Below are 21,069 nucleotides of genomic sequence, written 5' to 3' on the forward strand. Positions count from 1 at the left end.
TGTAGTGTTGTTCTCTGTTGTTTCACATTGAAATTTTAAATTTTATTTAGTTAATGTCTTAGGTGATATTATATTACAATAACAGGGTACACAGACACACACACATACAATAACACACACAAGCTGAATCATATCACTGCAAATGTACAGTTTTCCCATTATTTCTGGAAACAGCATTTTTTTTTTTTTTTTTGAGAGAGAGAGAGAGCGCTCGAGCTCGAGAGAGAGCACACCTGCGCATGGGAGCTCGAGCCTACATAGCTCTAGAAATTATGTAGGCCAGGTTGGCTTTAAATTCATAGAGATCATATGCCAGTATCAGTTTTTTAAAAAATATTTTTAAGCTATAAAAATTATGTGTATAATGTTTACCTGTGAGTGCAGGTATGGGAGGAGTCTAGAATAGGGTGTTGGATCCCCTGGAGCTAGAGTTTCAGGCAGTGGTAAGCACTGTAATGTGGATACTAGGAACTGATAATAGTTTTTTATAAGAGTAACACACTCTTAACCACTGAACCTTCCTTTCAGGCCCTGAATATCAGTTTTTTTTAAATCTTAAATTTTTTTTTCATGGAGATGGAGTAAATTGTCAGGAAACTATTAGAATATTTGATAAACTCTAGAATAAAAGTATACAACTGAAAAATGTTGGAAAATCAGACCTCGTAGTAAAATAGCCCATGTCTGATTAGAGTAAACAAGATTTCGAACTGATCACATGTTGCAAAATCCTTATATAACTCTTCAGATTGCAAAGTGTTTCTTGTTAAGTGCCAGAGATAAATAAATTTTAGCAAGCCAGAAGCTTTTCTAGCCTTGTGGGTGGAGCCACCATATTTGTTCTGATTTTAAACAAGTTACCAGAAGGATAGTCTCTTGGCCAGGCATTCATTTATTAATATTAGCTTAAGTCTCTGAGCAAGAAATAGTAATTTTTTTTCAAGTGAGGATTTTTGAGAGACTGGCCTGCAGTGTTCAGGCTGGCCTTGAACTTGCAATGGTCGTCTTCTGTCTTCAAGTGCTGGAATTACAGGCATGTGGCATTGTATATAAACTATCAAAACCTTTTCTTTTTTTCGGAGCTGGGAACCGAACCCAGGGCCTTGCGCGATTGAAGAATCCTTTTTAATGAAGCAGTTGATTGTTTTGACTTTGGTTTTTCAAGGCAGGGTTTCTCTGTGTATCCCTGGCTTTCCTGGAACTCACTCTGTAGACCAGGTTAGCCTTGAACTCAAGGTCTGCCTGCCCCTGCCTCCTGAGTGCTGGTAAAGGTATGAGTCATCACGTAGAAATGGCTGGTTTTATTTGTTGCTATTTGATTGCTTCCTTCTTCAGTTCTGAGGTTGTATTTTGTTTGTTTTTTTGGAGATGCCCTCTCCATTTTGCAGGATAGAAAGACACATGGGCACATGGGAAGGGAAAGGAGCCCCTTCACAGTTCGGCTGAAGACATTATATGTGCTTAAGTCCTTTCACCTTTCCTAAACTGTAGAACTGCAATTTTCCAGAAATCTCACCACAACTGCCTTTGTAGTACAAGGGTATGTTCTCAACCCCTTGCATAACCTGCCTGGCTCCTGGAGCAGTCATCATGGGTACTTCTTACCAAACAGGGAGACCAGGCTGGAACTCTTTCAGTCCTTGAAGAGGCAAGGGGATATCTTTTTTTTTTTTTTTTTTTTTTAAGATTTTATTTATTTTATATAAGTGAGTACCCTGTCACTCTCTTCAGACACACCAGAAGAGGGAATCAGATTGTGTTGCAGATGGTTGTGAGCCACCATGTGGTTGCTGGGATTTGAACTCAGGTCCTCTGGAAGAGCAGTCAGTGCTCTTAACCACTGAGCCATCTCTCCAGCCCCCGGCAAGGGGATATCTTATGTTCATGGCTATTCTGCCATCAAAGTCAGTTCCATGCTATATAATGAGACCTTGTTTCAAAACCAAAAGCCAAACCAAACCAAACAAAAATTTAAAAAGGTGAGGAGTAGGTTCTTAACAAACCTTTGAGAATTAATCTGAGAATTTAAGAGTCGTCTTAAGTTCTAGTCTGCTGTTAGTGATGGCAGAGAACCCAGTGGTTCCTGCTGTAGCTGACATCCCTGTGTAGCCAACTTTGCCTTAGCCTTTGAAGTACAAGGATTATAGACACAAGCATAGAACTGTACACCCAGTGAGAGTGACCCACTGCTGTGCTCCCTTTATCATCCATCCGTCTTTCCTTTCTTTCCTGGGGCCAAACTCCTAGCTCAAGACTGCTTTTCTTTTTTCCATGTTGAGAATTCTTCTATCTCTTCTAATTTATTGATCCCATGTTCAGTAAATACATGATAATTAAGTCATAAAATATTGCCTTTTTTGTTGTTGCTTTTCCTCCCTTACCCTTTTCTGTCAAATATGTTTTGGACTGTTGAATTTTGGAAAATTAGATTCATGACTGGAGGGATATATGATGGGAAATGTACTATGTTCAATGTACACTTGTGCACAGGCCAGAGGGCATTGGATGTCCACCTTTATAACTTTCTGCCTTATTCCTTTGAGGCAGGGTTTCTTCTTAAATGTGGACATCCTACTGTGTCACTCTGCCCTATTTCTTTGAGGCCAGGTCTCCCCCTGAACCTGAGGCTTGTGCGTTTTGCTAGGCTGACAGTTAGCAAGGCCTAGCGTTCCTCCTGTCTTGGACCCCAGAGTGCGGGGACTACTGATGGATGCAGGATTATGCCAGACTTGTTATGTGGGTTCTGGGATCCAAGCTCAGGTCTCAAGGTTGTGTAGCAAGTGCTCTTAACCACTGAATCATCTCTTCAATCCACACCCCACCTCAGTTTTTTGAGACAGGATCTGTTGCTGGCCTGGAGTGTGCCAAGGAGGATAAGCTTCTGCTTGGTAGTTTCTGCTTTACCAGTGCTGGAAGTACAAGTGAACGTTACCATGCCTTGTCTTTTTATGTGGGTTCTGGAGATTAACTCAGGACATTACTGCTTGACTGCCAAATCTTTATTGATTGAGCTACCAAGTCCTTTATTATTAATTAGCCAGTGTTCTTAATTGCTGGTCATATCTTCAGCCCTACTGTTTTTAAAAAATGATTTTAATTAAATCGTGCATTGGTGTGGTAGTTACTTTTCTGTGGCCATGAAAAGATCATGAACATGGCAATTAAGAGAGTCATCAATTTATTACCCTTGGAATTTTCCATGACCATTGTGGCTAGCAGCATGGCAGCAGGCTGTACTACTTCCAACAAAGCCATACCTCCTAATGCTTCTCAAGACACTAACACTAGGGCTGGGGATTTAGCTCAGTGGTAGAGCACTTACCTAGGAAGCGCAAGGCCCTGGGTTCGGTCCCCAGCTCCGAAAAAAAGAACCAAAAAAAAAAAAAAAAAAAAAAGACACTAACACTAACTGTAGACCAAGAATTCAAACCTAGGAGCCTGTGGGGACCATTCTCATTCAGAAGACCATAGTTATGCCTGTAGGTTTGTTCCTGTGAGTACAGGTGCCCTCGGAGGCCAGAGGGGGCGTTGATTCCCTTGTAGCTGCAATTACAGGTGGCTATGAGCCATTTAATGTGGGTTCTCAGAACTGAACTCATGTGTTATGCAGGAACAGCAAGTTGTCTTAACAACTGAGCCGTCTCTCCAGCTCCCAGGATCTATCTTTGTCCCCTCACCTCCCCTTCTTCTTAAAGGAATGAACCGTTTTACTAACTTAGCAGTTAAACTTTATTTTTGAGGTAAGTCTCATTTAGACTAGGCTAGATTGGCACTCACTATGCCACTGAGAGTGACCTTTTTTTTTCTTTTCTTTTTTTTTAAAGGTTTATGTATTTTATGTATGTGAGCACACTGTAGCTGTTTTCAGACACACCAGAAGAGGGCATTGCATCCCATTACACATGGTCGTGAGCCACCATGTAGTTGCTGGGATTTGAACTCAAGACGTCTAGAAGTGCTGTCAGTGTTCTTAACCCCTAAGCCATCTCTCCAGCCTTGATCTTGACTTTCTGATTTCAATGCTATCTCTTATAGTCACAACATGCCTGTCTTACACTGTGCTGTGGATGGACCCCAGGGCTTGGTGCACGTGCTTGGCAAGCATTCTGCCAACTGAACTACATATTCAGTGGCTGACATTTTTGGAAAGAAACCTCAGTTGGTGTACTTTTATGCAGTAGACTTGTTGTACTAATTTTTTAAAATCTTTTCTATTTTTCCAGAAATTAAGAAATAAAGATTTATGTTGAGCATGGTGGCCATGTATCAGTAACCAAACAGGGCTGGAGAGTGGCTTTGCCATTAGAAGCACTGGCTGCTCTTGGAGAGGACTTAGGTTTGGTTCCCAGCACATCCATGGTGCTCCCCACAGCTGTAATTCAGTAGATTTATTGCCGTGTTCTGGCCTCCATGGGCACCAAGCATGCCTGTGTTGCATAGAGTCACACAGGCAAAACATACCCATGAAGTAAAGTCATTTAAAATATAAAACAGAGAAAAGTTTTTCGATGTTACAATATTATAAAGAATCTTGAAAAATGTTTCTGTTATCTCTATCAACTTTTGTTATCTTTTATCAACTATATAACTGATTTCATCCAGATGTTTTAATAATAAAAAGAATGTCTTTGACACCCCTTTGAAAATGTAGGGCTTAACCTCAGTGGAGTCTGAGCCAATTTCCCCACTGTCCGGTGGGCCCTGCAGGTATAACCTGGTTGAATTGCTTGATTTGCCATTTTGACAGGCTCTGGGTATGTGATTCAGGCTAGACTTAAGCTCTCCATCTCTCCTGAGTGTTTAAGAACCTCAGCTGGATAGTGACTTCAAGGCCAACTTCTGGGCTTCATGAGTCTGCCTCAGCTTCCCCAGTACTAGGATTATAGGCATGACCTTCCATGACTTGCTAAACCCATTTTTCAGGAATGCTGTCCATTTTCCATGATGACTTCAGTAGGTACATATCTGGGAGTGTACATTGTAAATAAAACAGCACTGTTTCTGAGGGGCTTCAGGGCCCTCAAAATCTGTGATTGTTGAGGCCAGACAAAACTGTACAGTGAGAGAGACCCTGTCTTAAAATAGAAACAAATAAAAACAGAATGATAACTTTTCCATTTTACAGCAAGGAAACAAATGTAGAGAAGAAGTGAACATATTTATTTATTTATTTTTCTTTTTCCTTTTCTTTTTCTTTTTTTTCTGGAGCTGGGGACCAAACGCATGGCCTTGTACTTGCTAGGCAAGCGCTCTACCACTGAGCTAAATCCCCAACCCCGGTGAACATATTTATTAAGCATTTATTATTTCTCTGTGTCCAGGCTATACTTGACTGTTTTGTCGGTTACTCATTGTCTTGTTTATTTTTAAAATATTTGCTTTATGTGTATATGTGTTCCTGAGTGTATGTCTGTATACCACATGGGCTAGAACCTGCGGAGGTCACAAGAGGAGGCTTTAAGTCCCCTGGAGCTTGAGTTACAGATACTTGTGAGCCACCATGTGGGAGCTGGGAGTCGAATCTGGGTCTCTGCAAGCGCAGCCAGTGCTCTTTACCCGAGATAGCTCTGTAGTTCTTACTTTCTGTATTGTAAAGTTTCTTCTATTTACTTTCTCCCCAAATTACAATTTTTAAAATTTTAGATCTTCCAGGCATGGTGGTGCATGCCTTTAATCCCAGTGCTTGAGAGGCAAAGGCAAGTGGATCTCTGTGAGTTTGAGGCCAGCCTGGTCTACAAAGCGAGTCTAGAACAGCTAGGGCTGTTACACAGAGAAACCCTGACTCCAAAAACAAAAATATGGTTAACTTTTAAATTTTTTCTTTTTCCTTTTTACTATAGTTGGATGACCAAAGTAAGTTTTTCCTAATTGAGATAGGCTCTCAAATACCATGCTGGCCTTAATCTTATTATCCTAAGGTAGGGCTTGAACTTCTAGAAACTACTGCTTATACCTCTTGTAGTGGTGGGATAATAGTCAGGTGCCATCACTCCAGGGTTATTGGGCTCAAGATTGGAGCTTCATGCATGCCAGGCAAATACCTAGCTGAGCTACATGGGTTCCAGGTCAGCCAGAGCTAGGGGAGGGCCTGTCTTAAAAAAAAACATAATAAAAATGGGCCAGAGATGCAGCTTAGTTAGAAGAACCCTTGCGGGGCTGGGGACTTAGCTCAGTGGTAGAGCGCTTACCTAGGAAGCGTAAGGCCCTGGGTTCGGTCCCCAGCTCCGGGGGGGGGAAAAAAAAAAACCAAAAAAAAAAAAAAAAAAAAGAACCCTTGCGTGTCAGGCATAAGATCCCAAGTCTAATCCCTAGTCCATTGCAAACCCCAACTCTCTCCAACCCAGAGGGTTTCTAAGCTGGGTACCGTGGTGGCTTACACCTGTTTTTTGTTTGTTTGTTTTGTCCTTTGAGACCAAGTGTAGTTTAGCTGGCCTAAAATTTCCTGTGAATGTCTGTGATTCCCCTGCCTGTCTTCTCAGTGCTGGAATTATAGACCTACAGTACTGACAAAACAAGTAAATTCTAGTCAGAAGATTCCCTCAGGTCACTGCTTTTTCTTCATATGTATTTATATTCATTTTCCATGAAGGGGTAGTCAGTATTTTCCATCTTTTTTTAATGTGGGTTGATATCAGTACACCTTAAGTTCAAATTTGTAGACACACGTGTGTGTGTGTAGACAAGCAACTTTGGTGTGTTGTTTTTTTTTTTTTTTTTTTCTTTTTTTTTTCCGGAGCTGGGGACCAAACCCAGGGCCTTGCGCTTGCTAGGCAAGCGCTCTTGTGTGTTGTTTTTGAGACTAGGTCTTACTATGTAGCTCTAGCGAGCCTGGATCTTGCTATGCAGACCAGACTGGTCTAGAACTCAGATTAACCTGCTCCTGCCTCTCATGTGCTGATATGAAAGGTATTCACCACCAAACCTAGTAATTTTGTTTTTTAAAGACTTATTTTTATTTTGAATTGTATATATGAGTACAGGTGCCTGTGGGTCCCTGGTGCTGGAGTTACAGATTGAGCTTCCAGGTGTAGGGAACAGGGGAAGTCCTGGGTAAATGTGCATTGTTGACATGTGCATGGCCATATTGAGGTCTCCAAGGCTACAGACCCATGGGAAATTGACAAAGCCATTGCCCACAAGGCCAAGCTAAGAGAGCTGACAAAGTTCTTCTGAATCCTGGTATGAATGTTTGTGTGTTTATGTATAAACGTGTGTGTGTGTGTGTGTGTGTGTGTGTGTGTGTGTGTGTGTGAGAGAGAGAGAGAGAGAGAGAGAGAGAGAGAGAGGTAGGTAGGTAGGTAGGTAGGTACTGGCATGTACAGAGGACAGCTTTTATCCTCCTGTAGGTTCTAGGGTGGAACATTCATCAGGTTTGCACTTTTACTGTCTAAGCCACCATGTCAGCTCTATGCATATTTTTGTTTTATGTTCTTGTGCATAACTGTGTATGTGCTTGAGTGCAGTGCCCTTAGAGACCAGACAAGGTCATAGGATCCTCTAGAGCAAGAGTTACCTGTGTTTGTGAGAATCCCAGCATGGTGGCTTGAAGAACTCTGCAAGAGCACTACTTGGCTTCATTCACATGAGTTCAGCTTTAACAGTTTTCTTTTGAGACTTTGACTCATTTCTTAACTGTGTTGGGTTTTTCATGTTCGTAGAGATTTTCCTATCCTCACACCTACCTCCCCCCCCCCCCCCCTGTTGTACTTGTATTGACTTGTATGGAACTTGCTTTGTAGACCACAGGAGTTGAACTCGGCCTCCTTCGTGCTGGGATTGAAGTCCTGTGCCACCCTGCCTGGCTCTGGGCTTTTTAAAGCTTGTTTTATGGATCCTCGTTTTGTCTGTCTCTTGGTGTGTTTCAGGGATACTTGAAAAGAGTGGGGGGCTGGAGAGATGGGTCAGTGGTTAAGAGCACTGACTGCCCTTCGAGAGGTCCTGAGTTCAATTCCCAGCAACCACATGGGGGCTCACAACCACGTGTAATGGAATCTGATGCCCTCTCCTGGTGTATCTAAAGACAGCTACAGTGTACTCTTTAGAAAAGAGTGTGTATCTTTGTTTTGTGTGTGATGTTTCTTCAGGTATTAAACTACTAGTAACGACGTTTTCTTCCATTTTTTTTAAAAACAGATTTTTTTTTCCTTTTCTTTTTTTTGGAGCTGGGGACTGAACCCAGGGCCTTGCGCTTCCTAGGCAAGCGCTTTACCACTGAGCTAAATCCCCAACCCCAAAAACAGATTTTCTAACTGTTCTTTCAGTTGTTAAGAGAAGGCTGTTCAAATCTCCAGATATATATATATATTTTTTTTTTCTTCTTTTAGTTGTGTCAGATTTTACAGCACGTTTTGTCCAGTCTTGTTTAGTATATGTTCATTGCTGTGTTATTGGTGGTGGATTCTCACTATGTAATGTCTTAAGGTGTAGGTGAGTTTTATTTGCTGTTTTATCTGATTTATTTTTATATATAACAATTCCTGTAACACAATTTTAGGGAAAAAAAGCTTGTTCTCTCAGTGTCCCCCGGCTAAGCTCAGTCACCTAACCCAATGAATCGACAGCTAATGATGATGAAACAGAGATTTACTCTTTGTGGTCACATTGGCATAGGAACAGATAGAAGGGTCTAGTGACCCCTAAGTCCTCTAGGTTTAAACAGAACGGTTTAGGGCAGCAAGCGAGAGGTGTAGTCAGTCCTGGACACTGTGTCTCATTGTCTCAGGTCCTGCTAAGTGGAGGAATTAGATTGTTGCTGGGCAGCTCCATTGTGGCTCCTACAAGATAGTGAGTTCTGGGTGTAGTCTGCTCACCGCGGTGATTGTTCTCACCTGGTGGGGAGCGAGTGGTCTGTGCTGGCTCAGCTAAGGCGTGGTTTCAGTTCTTTATCTTGTTTTTGCTGGAATCCAAGGTGACTCGAGGACAGATCAAGGACAGTGACCTAGCTGTGTCTTCAGCAGCCGTAAAGGACAAACAAAATGAAGGCAGAGACGCCAGCCTTTCATCTTACTTTTAGGAAAGCAAGGGCTCACATTGGTCTCTGCAATAGTGACTTCTGTCTTAGTTAAGGTTTCTGATGCTTTGATAAAAACAGTATATGTGACCAAAAAAACTTGGAGAGGAAGGGTTTTGTTGCAGCTTATACTTCCACACACATCACATCACTGAAGAAAGGCCAGGCAGGAACTCAGACAGAAGCCACTAAGGAATACAGCTTCCTAGCTTGGTCTCCCATAGCTTGCTCAACCTGCTTTCTTACAGCACCTAGGACCACCAGCCCAAGGATGGCATTGCCTACAGTGAGCTGCCTCCCATATCAATCACTAATGAAGAAAATGTACCACAGGCTTGCCTGCATACCAATCTAGTGGGCATTTTCTCAGGTGATACTCCTCTCCTCAAGTGACTCCTGCTTTGTCCAGTTGTCATAAAGCCATCCAGCATAGCCTCTAAGCTTGTCGCAATCCCACTTTTCTTTGATTAGTAGGTATGTATAAGTACACTGCAGCTGTCCTCAGACACCAGAAGAGGGCATCAGATCCCATTACAGATGGCTGTGAGCCACCGTGTGGTTGCTAGGATTTGAACTCTGATTAGTGTGCGTATGATGTATGTTTGTTTCTTTCTTTCTTTCTTTGAGGCAGAGTCTCATGTAACTGAGGATGACTTTGACCTTCCAGCCTCTGAGTGCTGGAGTTATAGGGGTGCATCAATATACCCAGGGCCTCTAGCATGCTAGGAATGTATTCTACTGACTGAGCCATACTGGGAGCCCCATGCTGTGACACAGGGTGGGTCCCTTTAGCAAGTTGTTCATCTCATGGATAAAAGACTCGAGTCTAGAGAGATGGCTCAGTGGTTAAGAGCACGTATTACTCTTCCGGAGGACCTGAGCTTAGTTTCAAATGCCCATATCAAGTGGCTCACAACTGACTGTACAGTGCCCTCTTTTGGCATCAGCAGGCAACTGCACTCACATGTGCGTGCACACATAACCCGTACTCTCCCCCACACACAATAAAAATAAATCCTTTGAAAAACCCCTAGAAGGGATGGTTTATACTAGAGTCAGTAAGAAAACGCAGGGCAGGCAAGCTGGAGATCTCAGCATTGTCAGGAAGAAGGAGCTGTAAAACAAAAAGGAAAAAGTCACATCCTTAAATAGAACAGGAGGAAAAAGACATCTTGGAGAACAGGTGGACTCACTGAAGAACTGAGGTATTCAGAGCCCATCACCAAACTGTCCTCCTCTCAGTGCCAATAGGGCTTTGGGTGCAAACTTACTTAGGAGACAATCTCACACTGTAGCTCAGGCTTCGAATAGTAGCCATCCACCTGCGTGCTGCAGTTACAGACAAGACGCTCTACACTGGATGGAAATACTAATATTACTCGATTTAGGTTTGTAATCAGTCAAGAGTTGCTCTAGGTGGCCTAGGACTCAGGGTGTGTAAGATTAGAAGGAAAAGTAACTTACTGCACTTAGTGTTGTTAGCTTAGTGTCTAGTTTTATTAGCTTTGAATCAGGAAGGAATGAGTAACAGTTTTGAATGATGTTAATCTACCTTTAAATGATTTACAAATTTGTTTATGTAAGTAAGTTCTTACTTGTGTGTCACACACACATCGGAGGACAACCTCAAGTATTGTTCCTTAGAGTAGTTCACCTTGTTATTTGAGACAAGGTCTCTCATTGGCCTTGAACTTACCAAGTAAACTAAGCTGGGTGACCAGCTTGTCTACTGGCCTTACCTTCCAGCTCTCCCATCTGTGCTGGGTATCTGAACTCAGCTCCTTATGCTTGTGTGATAAACACTTTGTTGTCTGAGACATTTCTCCCTAACCCCAGCTTACCTGTTGACAAAGGCTAGTTTTGGATTAATTTGAAGCTCCTGTCATTGGCTGTTTTTAAATTTTCTTTAGTTTTTGTTTGAGAGAGTGTGTATGTGCCCATCTTGATGAAGGAATGGAGAGGAGAGGACAGCTTGCCTGCATGGGTTCTGTCTCCGCTGTGTAGGTCCTGTGTCTCTGACGCAGGCTTGGCAGCTACCTCACCTATTGGGCCATCTTCCTAGCCCTCAAAACCTGAGTTCAGAGGTTTAATTATTAGTGTGTGCTAGAATGGGTTTCTCTTTTGGAGTTTTGCAACTTCTTGACTCTGTAGGTTTATAGTTGTTGTCAAAATTAGCAATTTTCCCCTAATTTCTTAGCCCTGCTTTCTTTCTCATCTCTTTCTGTGACTTCTGTGACAAAATGTTAGATTCTTTTGCTGTAGCCCCAGTGGTGTCTGAAGTTCTGGTAGTTTTTCTTTTTCTGTTTGCTTTTGTTCCCAACTTGTTTTCTCTCATTTCAGATTAGTTTTTTGGTTTATTTTTTGTTTGCTTCTCTGGTGCTCTGGCCTATTTTCTTTTTTTTTTTTTTTGGTTCTTTTTTTTCGGAGCTGGGGACCGAAGCTCTGGCCTATTTTCATTGATGTCCATGATCTGTTGATAAGACAATAGGACATTTTTATTTGAATGACACATATATCTATACACATATATACAGCTCCACTCTCTCCCCTCCCAGGCACACTTTTTCCCCCGTGCTGTTGAGACGGTCTTGCTATGCTGGCCTCAAACTAACTAGATAACATAGGTTGGCTTCAAACATGCAGTCCTTTTGCCTGTCTCTCAGGTGTAACTATTATAGAGATGTCATTGTGCCTGGTTCACTTACAGCTTTTTTCCCAAAGTTTCCATTTCGCCCCATATTCTATGTCTTTATTTGCTAAGATTGTTTAACATTTGTTTCAAATGTTCTTTTAATTGCTTGCTGAAGAATTTTTATCAGGCCTACTTGTAAAACTTTTGTTAGATAATTCTAACATCAGTATTGTCTTAATTTTGGCATCTATTTTTTTTTTTTTTTTCTTTTCGGAGCTGGGGACTGAACCCAGGGCCTTGAGCTTGCTAGGCAAGTGCTCTACCACTGAGCTAAATCCCCAACCCCAATTTTGGCATCTATTAGCTGCACTCCCTCACACTGTTCTCTTGACACCTGCCTGGTTCTTTGTATGACCAGTGATTTTTTTTTTTAAGATTTATTTATTTATTATATATAAGTACACTGTAGCTGTCTTCAAACACACCAGAAGAGGGCATCAGATCTCATTACAGATGGTTGTGAGCCACCATATGGTTGCTGGGATTTGAACTCAGGACCTCTGGAAGAGCAGTCAGTGCTCTTAACCGTTGAGCCATCTCCTCAGCCCCGTGATTTTTTTTTTTAAACTAAAACCTTGATGATTTTGTATTTAAAATGACCTGTTCTGAAAATCTGATTCTTCTAATATACGATTAAGTCATAGCTTAAATATATTTTCTTTTTTTTTTCTTTTCTTTCTTTCTTCAAGATAGGGTTTCTCTGTGTAGCCTCTCTTGCTCCCTGTGACTCTTATCTAAAGACCAAGCTAACCTGTACTCAGGAATCTGCCTCTCTTTGTCCCCCAAGTACTAGGATTAATGGCATGCACTACCACACTCAGCTTTTTGTGGGGTTTTTGAAGCAATTTCATGTGGCCTGGTATGTCTTCAAATCTACTGTACAGTACGATGACTCAACTCTTTTTGTTTTGTATTTTTTGAGACAGGGTTTCTCAGTGTAATTTTGTCTGTCCTGGAACTTAGTCTGAAGACCAGACTGGTCTTAAACTCAAAGATCTGCCTGCCTCTGACTCCTGAGTGCTGGGATTAAAGGTGTAAACCACCATTACTGACTTTGAACTCATGATTTCCCCTCTCCAACCTTACATAGATGTTTGCCACCAGGCTTGGCTTGAGCATTTTCCTCCCTTCCTTCCTTCCCTCCTTCTTCCCTTCCTCCCTTCCCTCCTTCCCTCCTTCCTCCCTTCCCTCCTTCCTCCCTTCCCTTCCTTCCTCCCTCCCTCCCTCCCTCCCTCCCTCCCTCCCTCCCTTCCTTCCTTCCTTCCTTCCTTCCTTCCTTCCTTCCTTCCTTCCTTCCTTCCTATGTACTTGTGAGCAAGGTTGTGGGATGTCACAGTGCATGTGTGAAGGTCATAGGCTGACTTAGGAGTCAGTGCTCTCTTTCTACCATGTCTGAATTAAATTAAGTATGAGTTATGGTCATCAAAGTTGGCAGCATGGGTTCTTGATGACCCCTGGTATGAGTATTTCTTTTAGCCAGCATCATGACATTGATTGTTGAGGATATTGACGATATTCTTTTCTGACAGAAATGACATCAGATGTGCCATCACTGGGTCCCACCATTGCTTCTGGAAATCCCGGACCTGGGATTCAAGGTGGAGGAGCTGTTGTCCAGAGGGCTATTAAGCGACGGTCAGGGTAAGTTTAAATAGATAGCATCCATGTTTCTCTTGTACCATGAACTTGGTTGTTAGTTGCTGCTGTTGGTTCTTGTTTATTCCTGACCTCGTTTTTATTGGTTACTTACTACACTGCTGTCACATAACTCATGCCCTGGATTATTCTTTATGCAGGTTCGCTACTGTACGTAAATTTCTTGGTATAATTTCAGTATAAATATAGCTGTAAAGAAAAATATGAGGACTGAAAAGATGGCTTAGTGGTTAAGAGCACTCTTAAGAGACTGCTCTTCCAGAGGTCCTGAGTTCAATTCCCAGCAACCACATGGTAGCTCACAGCCATCTGTAATGGGATCTGATGCCCTCTTCTGGTTTGTCTGAAGACAGCTACAGTGTACTCACATACATAAAATAAGTTTATTTCTATTTAATAACTGCAATTTTGGTACTGTATGAATTGTAATGTGAATCTTTGATATGTACTATATCAGATATGCAATTCCTAAAGGGGTTGTGACCCACAGGTTGAGAACAGCTGCTTTAGGGCCTATGAGGTATCTCATAAGCCTAGTTACCTTTGGTTGATGCCCAGAACCCACATACAGGTAGAAGGAGAAAACTAACTCTACCAAATTGTCCTCTGACCTCTACATGAGTGTGGTATCCATATGCACATGTGCTAAAGCACACAAAATCTCAAACTTTAAAATGATTGAATGAACGAGCAACCACATGGTGGCTCGCAACCGTTTGTAATGTGATCTGCTGCCCTCTTCTGGCCTGCAGGCATACATGCAAGCAGAACACTGGAAGAGCCAACCTTCTTCTCTGAGCCTTCTTTCTCTCCAGCTCATAGAGTGCTCACTATTCTTACAGAGAACCTGAATTCAGTTCTTAGAACCCATTATGGTGACTCACAACCGTCTGTGATCTAGTTCTAGGGGATCTGACACCCTTTTCCAGACTCTGGGTACCTGCACTCACATGTGCATATATCCCCATATAGACACGAAATAAAATAAAATCTTTATAAAAATCATAGAAGATGCTCTCAAAAAAAAAAAAAAAAAAAGATGCTCTCTTCAGGGCTGGAGAGATGGCTCAGTGGTTGAGAGCACTGACTGTCCTTCCAGAGGTCCTGAGTTCAGTTCCCAGCAACCGCATGGTGGCTCACAACCATCTGTAATATGGGGTCTGATGCCCTTTTCTGATGTGTCTGAAGACAGCTACAGTGTGCTCATATAAGTAAATCTTTGAAAAAAATAAAAAAAATTCTTCAATATTAAAAACACATTTTAAAAAGTGTTTGCTTTTTTGTTTTGTAACAAAGTCTATTTGGTTTGATTTTGTTATTTTGACATAGCTTTCTTGTGGACTCAGGCGGCCTGTCCTCCTCCTGTTCCTCCTGGTTCCACTTTCTAAGTGCTTGGAAACAAGCATGTGACCACCACTCCTAGTTGGCGACAGTCCTGTTGTGTAGCCATGTTGGTCTGGAATCCAGTATGTACACAAAGTTGGCCTCCCACTCATGATTCTCCTGTCTCTGCTTCCTGTGTTTCAGGACCACAACCAAGTGCCACTAGATTTGGGTGTGGTAGCATATGTCTTTTATGCCAGCACTTGAGAGACAAAGGCAGTAGGCACAAGGGCAGCATGGTGTACATAGTGTTTTCCAGGACAGTCTCAAAGGATGGTAGGAAGACCCTGCCCACATGCTCACTTGTTATATATTAGCGTTTATTTCTTCTTTCACTCTCTGTGTTTGTGTAGGTTAGAAAACAAGCTGTGGGAAATCTTCCTTCACTATTTGGGTCCCAGGGATCCAATTCATGCCTGTAGGCTTGATGGCAAGTTTTTTAACCTGCTGAGTTATCGCTCTGGCCTTTTGTTTCATGTTTGCAATTGTCTGGGCTGAAAAGCTCCCTGAGGTATTTTTTATTTTTACCACATGCCCCACAATATTTTGTGAGGCATGTGCTCTTGCTCTCTTCTCTTTGACAGGATCTGGCTATGCAGCTTAAGCTAGCCTTTGATTTATCATCCTTTTGTTTCTACTTGATGAGTACTTTGAGCTAAAGGTGCATGCCACCAAGGCTGGCCACTTAGCACAGTGCCTTGGCTATAGTGTATATTTTATTTTTAGACTCAACAACTTTTTGTCTTCTTTCCTCTATGTAATAATACTTTAAAAAGTGTTTCAGAAAACTGTTAACAAGGCTTAGATTGGACCATACAAATGAAAAATAGATCTTAGGAATTTTCTGTTTTTCAGGCAGGGTCTCACGCTCAGCCTAACCTTGTACTCAATGGCATAGCCAAAGTAGACCTTGAACTCCTGATCCTCCTGCTGCCACTTCCCATGGGACAGGATTACAGGTGTGTGGGTGTGAGCCACCATGTACAGTTTCATAGTGTACTGGAGAGTGAACAAGGGCTTCATGTACTTGTCAGCTGAGCTGCATCTTAGACCCTGGGAGCTATTTATACTCGTGTCCCATCCTGGTTATAGTACAAGCCTACTGTATGCAAATCTCTTGTGGAGGGGGATCAGTTTTGCTGCTGTTCCCTTTTTTGTTTTGCTTCTGCCCACTTCTTTTCCTTCTATTTAGGTGAGTACATAGGCATCTTTTGTTAATAGTTTTACTTTCTTATGGTTCTATATTATCAATAGACTTAGAATATCTTTTGTTGCCTTTCCCCAGGCTGGATTTTGATGATGAAGGAGAAGTGAACAGTAAATTTTTGAGGTAAGATTTTTGATTTTTTTTTTAGAGACTTCTGATCAGTGGGTTGGAGGGTTGGTTGGTTGGCTCAGTGGGTAACAGCACTTCTAAAGCCAAGCATGGTGTGAGTTTGATACCTAAACTCATTGCTGAAGGAGAAAACTGACTGCCGTAAACAGTCCTCTGCTCTCTACATAATGGCTGTGGCATGAGCTCATATTGCCCTAACAAATAACTAAATGCCATGAAATTACTTTAAGATCAGGGGCTGGGCATGTGGCTTGGAAGGTTGCTTGCCTTCTGTGCTTTGGGTTCAGTCCTTAGTGCCAAAGGGCCATTTATGCATGTTTATAGTAGCACAGTGTTTTGTTCATTGTCCTAAGGAATATGCTTCATCTTAACACCATGTTTCCTTATATTGTAGGACAGCTTCAGGCATTTTATTATTTTTAAAGATAATACTTCAGAGAGCAGGGCACAGAAAATTTAAAAGACCTTCTCTAAGATAGTCATATTCATGGCTTAAGGAAAATAGACTGGGGAGATTGCTCAGTGGTTAAGACCTTGGCATTGCAAATCTAAGGACCATAGTTCAGATCCCCAAATCTCACATAAACTCTGAGTGGGCTTGGTGGCCTGCTTCCAGTCTTGGAAGGTGGAGACAGATTCCCCAGAGCAAGCTGGCATGGAGAATAATTTTATTTGTAGGTTATGAATTTGATTGAGAAATCCTATGTAGTTGAATAAAGGAGTGGAGTGATAGAGAAGGATTCCTGACGTTAACCTTGGACCTCTAACTGTATGTGCTCCCACAGGTACGTGCACTCACAGGTGTGAGGGCTGACTTATTTTATTCCCATCCCTCCCTTGAGCCCTAGGTGTGATTGAATGAGTCTGCCTCATTGAGTCAGGTAGAAGAGAGGAGAAGGATCGTTTCCTGCATCAACTTTGGGCCTCTCCATACATGCTCACCTACACACATGTGCACCCACACAGACCTGTGCCTATACCCATATAGCATGCATATGTATACAAACATGGAACATGAAAACACTGATGAGTTTTCACAGATCTGTGAATTGATTTAATCTTGCCTGGGTTCATGGTAAGACTGTGCTCAGCTGCCTGGTCCAGTTATACTCGACTGTCACAGTTGCACTTCTGTCTGTCTGTCTGTCTGTCTGTCTGTCTGTCTGTCTCTCTCTCTCTCTCTCACACACACACACACGCACACTCTCACTTGAACTCTCTCTGTGTCCATCTCCATTTTTCCCTCTTCACTTCTCCCATTCCCCGTTGTCTTGCCTTAAAACAGGGGAATGTGGTGATGACTGTAATACTAAGGGCACACAAGTCTCAGTGAGCGTCACAGACCTCTGCTTCTGTGCCTTTGACTGTCATTAATGTCTCATCGGCCAGAGTGACTTGTGTATTCGTGTCCTGAGTCACTGTTGTAGAGGGCTAGAGAAGGTCGTAGGTGTTAGAAGGTATAATTTGACAATGTTCTACTCTGTCATTCTCAGTACAGGTTGACTAGGTAGCAGGAATTATAGGTTTCGTATGTATAAATGGTGATGGTTGGGCAGGGTCTCATGTAATCCAGGCCTGCCTCAAACTTTATATAGCCTAAGATGGTATGGTGGCTTTAATGAGAACGTTCACCATAGGGTTGTATGTTTGAATACTTGCTTCCCAGTTGGTAGACCTTTTCGTGAAGGGTAAGATGTGGCCTTGTTGGAAGAAGTGTGTCACGGGGGCATTCTCTGAGGTTTTAAAAGAGTCACACTATTCCCAGTGTGCTCTTTGCCTCTTGTCTGTGGGACAAAATGTGAGCTCTCAGCTCTTCTGCCACCATGCCTTTGCCTTCCCATTGGATGTCTCTAGGACCACCTGCCCAGGGGCGGAGTGAGATGACCTTCCTTATCAATCATTCACCAAAAAATATTACACTGGCTTGCCTACTGGCCAATCTGATAGAGACATTGTCTCAGTTGAGATTTCCTCTTCTCAGATATGTCTAGGTTTGTGTCAAATTGACAGAAACTAACCAGCACAGCAATTAAAGTAATTCTTGTGCATACTTAGTGGATCTTAATAAGTGCGAAGAAGGAAAAAAGATTTCACTTTTTGGCACTAGGCAGACTTTGTTGTTACTGCTGGATTTATGCATTTTTATCTTATGTGTCTGATGTTTTATCTGCAAGTGTGTTGGGTTACCACATGCATATGGGGCTGGAAGAGGCCAGAAGAGGGTGTAGGGTCCTCTAGAGCTAAGAGTTATCGATGATTGTGAGCTACCATATGGGTGTTGGTGTTATGGAGTAGTCACCAGAGAATACTTGAACATGGATTTAATCCAATAGAAAGTCTGTTAGCCTGCCAGCAGCTACACTGGTGTTTGGGATCCCAATGTAGCATGAGGCTTTCTCAGGGTGAGCTTTTAAATACAAAAGGCTATTGGCTTACTTCAGTTAACAAGAATAGTTAGCCAGAGGCAGAACGGCAGAAGTCAAAAAGTAAGGTTAATATGTTTAGAGACTTTCCCAGAACTATAGACTTAGATGGATTAGGCCTTTTAGTTTTGGCGAGTAGTGCTGTATACATGCTGAGTTTCACGACTTGAATGGCTCTTCTATCAAGGAATCAATTGTGCTAAGGTCTGGCCTACTAAGGTCTGGGATCGTGTTAATACTGGGAATTGAACCCAGGTCCTCTGTAAAAACAGCAACTGTTCTTAATAACTGAGCCATTTCGCCAGCCCTAAGATAGCATTTTTCACACAGCTCTATTGGGAGGTAAAGAGACCACCAGCACTACCACCACAATCACTACCACCACCATGTAGGTTCTGGGAATTCAGATCAGCAGACTTGGCAGCAAATATTTTTATCTATTGAAACATCTTGGCCTGGAGAGATGGCTCAGTGGTTAAGAGCACTGACTGCTCTTCCAGAGGTCCTGAGTTCAAATCCCCACATCTGTAATGAGATCTGATGCCCTCTTCTGGTGTGTCTGAAGACAGCTACAGTGTACTCACATATATTAATAAATAAATCTTTAAAAAAAAAACCTCACCATCTCCATTTTGTAATCCATTTTGTAATCGGATCAAGCCCGGGAATCACTGTGTAGTCCAGGCTTTACACACAGTGACAGCCTCTTTTCTCAGAGGTGCTACCTGCTGTGTGCTCAAGCTGCCATACCCTGGTTCACACTTGTTTTTTGTTTTGTTGTAAATAGGTATGACTCTGAAGCTTTGGCAGGCCTGACACTTCCAGAGGTCTGTCTGTCTCTGCTCTCCAATCTGGGACTAAAGCTGTGACCCCTAACACAGTATTTGTTTTTTACTCTTTCTAATCTGAACAGTTAGTGGACTCTCAGAGCATTGAGGCATTTTCCAACTCCTTCATGTAATGTCTGTTTCTTCATGAGCTGCCTCTCTTGTTGGGAGGACAGTAGTCAGCTAAACAGATGAGATTCCTTCAGTAGGGCGGGGGTATTCAGACTACTGCTGTTAGCTGAAGGCCAGCGTTAGACTGAGGGTCTCAAGGCCTTTGGGAGGACACATTTCATCTTTAGGCTGAAGTGGTGAAAAGGAAGTGAGATGGGGCATCAGCTAGAGAGGCTTCCTAGAAAAGGAAAGGGAAGTACAAAGACCTGGAAGCCAGGTTGGAGGAGCGTAGCTGTTTGAATACAGCATCCTTGCTTGTTTGTATACCACAGTTAGGGTATACCATTAATAGGAGTCCCCTGGAAGGCAGGAGCCAGCAGCTTTGAGACCTTGGTGAACTTGCTTTCAGTAGAGGAGCTGGGGAGTAGTCTTGTTTTAATTTAATGTTTTTGTTTGTTTGTTTGTTTTATAACAAACATAGATTACTTTCAAAGGGGGTAAAAGCAAATTTAAAAGTGGAAGGAAAAAAATTGCCAAAAGACATGGATAGACATTTCTCCAAAGAACAGCATTGCTAATCATTTGGAGATATTCAGGAGATGCACAAGTCAAAGCTATACTGAGATAACATTTTATTTCTGTCCCAGAGACCACTATCAAAACCAAAACAAAATAGGAGCTGAGTCTGGAAGCTGATATCTACCAGCCTCCTGTGGGTAGGGGGACCCAGGGCAGCACAGGGAGATCCTGTCTCAGAAAGACACAAGCAAACCCCCAGAAAATAACAAAATTGCTAGAGAGGCGGAGGTATTGGAGCAGTTGTGGTAATGTACAATGAATGGTACCGTCACAATGGAAGATAATATGGTGCCACTTTAAAAGTTAACCATTGTGACAGCTCAGGGTCACTTGCCTCACAAGCTCAAAAGGTTTGATTGCTCATACTAAAACTTTGTATATGACCTTTTGTTAAGACTTTTTAAATTTTTATCATATTTACACACACACACACACACACACACACACACACACACACACACACACACACACACAGTGTAGCTGTCTTCAGGCACACCAGAAGAGAAGAGGGCATCAGATCCCATTACAGATGGTTGTGAGCCACCATGTGGTTGCTGGGAATTGAACTCAGGACCTCTAGAAGAGCAGTCAGTGCTCTTAACCACTGAGCCATCTCTCCAGCCCTAAATTTTTATTTTTATATGTATGTTTTGCTTACATATGTATATTGCACAATGTGTGTGCCTGGTTCCTAGAACTGGAGTTACAGACAATTGTAAGCTGCCAGGTGGGTTTGAGAATTGAACATGAGTTCTCTTCATGAACAACAAATGCTCTTTCTCATTGAGCATCTCTCTAACTCCTAAATGCATTAGTTTTGAGCTAAGTATGATGGCATATACTTACAATCCCAATACTTGAAACGCTGATGTAAAGGAGCACTGTGAGTTCAAATGAAGCCTGAGTGGCTCTCAAAAATATACACAGAGAGGTGAAGCACAGAGTGCTATTGAGATGGCTCAGTGGGTGAGGCGCTTGCTGTTAAGCCTGAGGCTCTCCGGAGCCCACATTTTGAAAGGAGAGCATTGATTTTGAAAGTTGTTCTCCACCTC

At 42.3% G+C, this 21,069-nt stretch overlaps 1 protein-coding gene across 3 annotated transcripts in view; it reads left to right on the forward strand.

Moving 5' to 3' along the window:
- The window catches only part of Arnt (aryl hydrocarbon receptor nuclear translocator), a 58,844-nt gene that overhangs the window by 1,095 nt on the left and 36,680 nt on the right, over positions 1–21,069 (forward strand). For all 3 annotated transcript variants that reach the window (NM_012780.3, NM_001389231.2, XM_063281325.1), the window contains 2 exon segments: positions 13,232–13,343; positions 16,027–16,071. In NM_012780.3, the coding sequence (NP_036912.3) occupies positions 13,232–13,343; positions 16,027–16,071 (157 nt within the window).

The sequence above is a fragment of the Rattus norvegicus genome, chromosome 2, assembly GCF_036323735.1.
Source record: "Rattus norvegicus strain BN/NHsdMcwi chromosome 2, GRCr8, whole genome shotgun sequence".
NCBI classification, from domain to species: domain Eukaryota; kingdom Metazoa; phylum Chordata; class Mammalia; order Rodentia; family Muridae; genus Rattus; species Rattus norvegicus.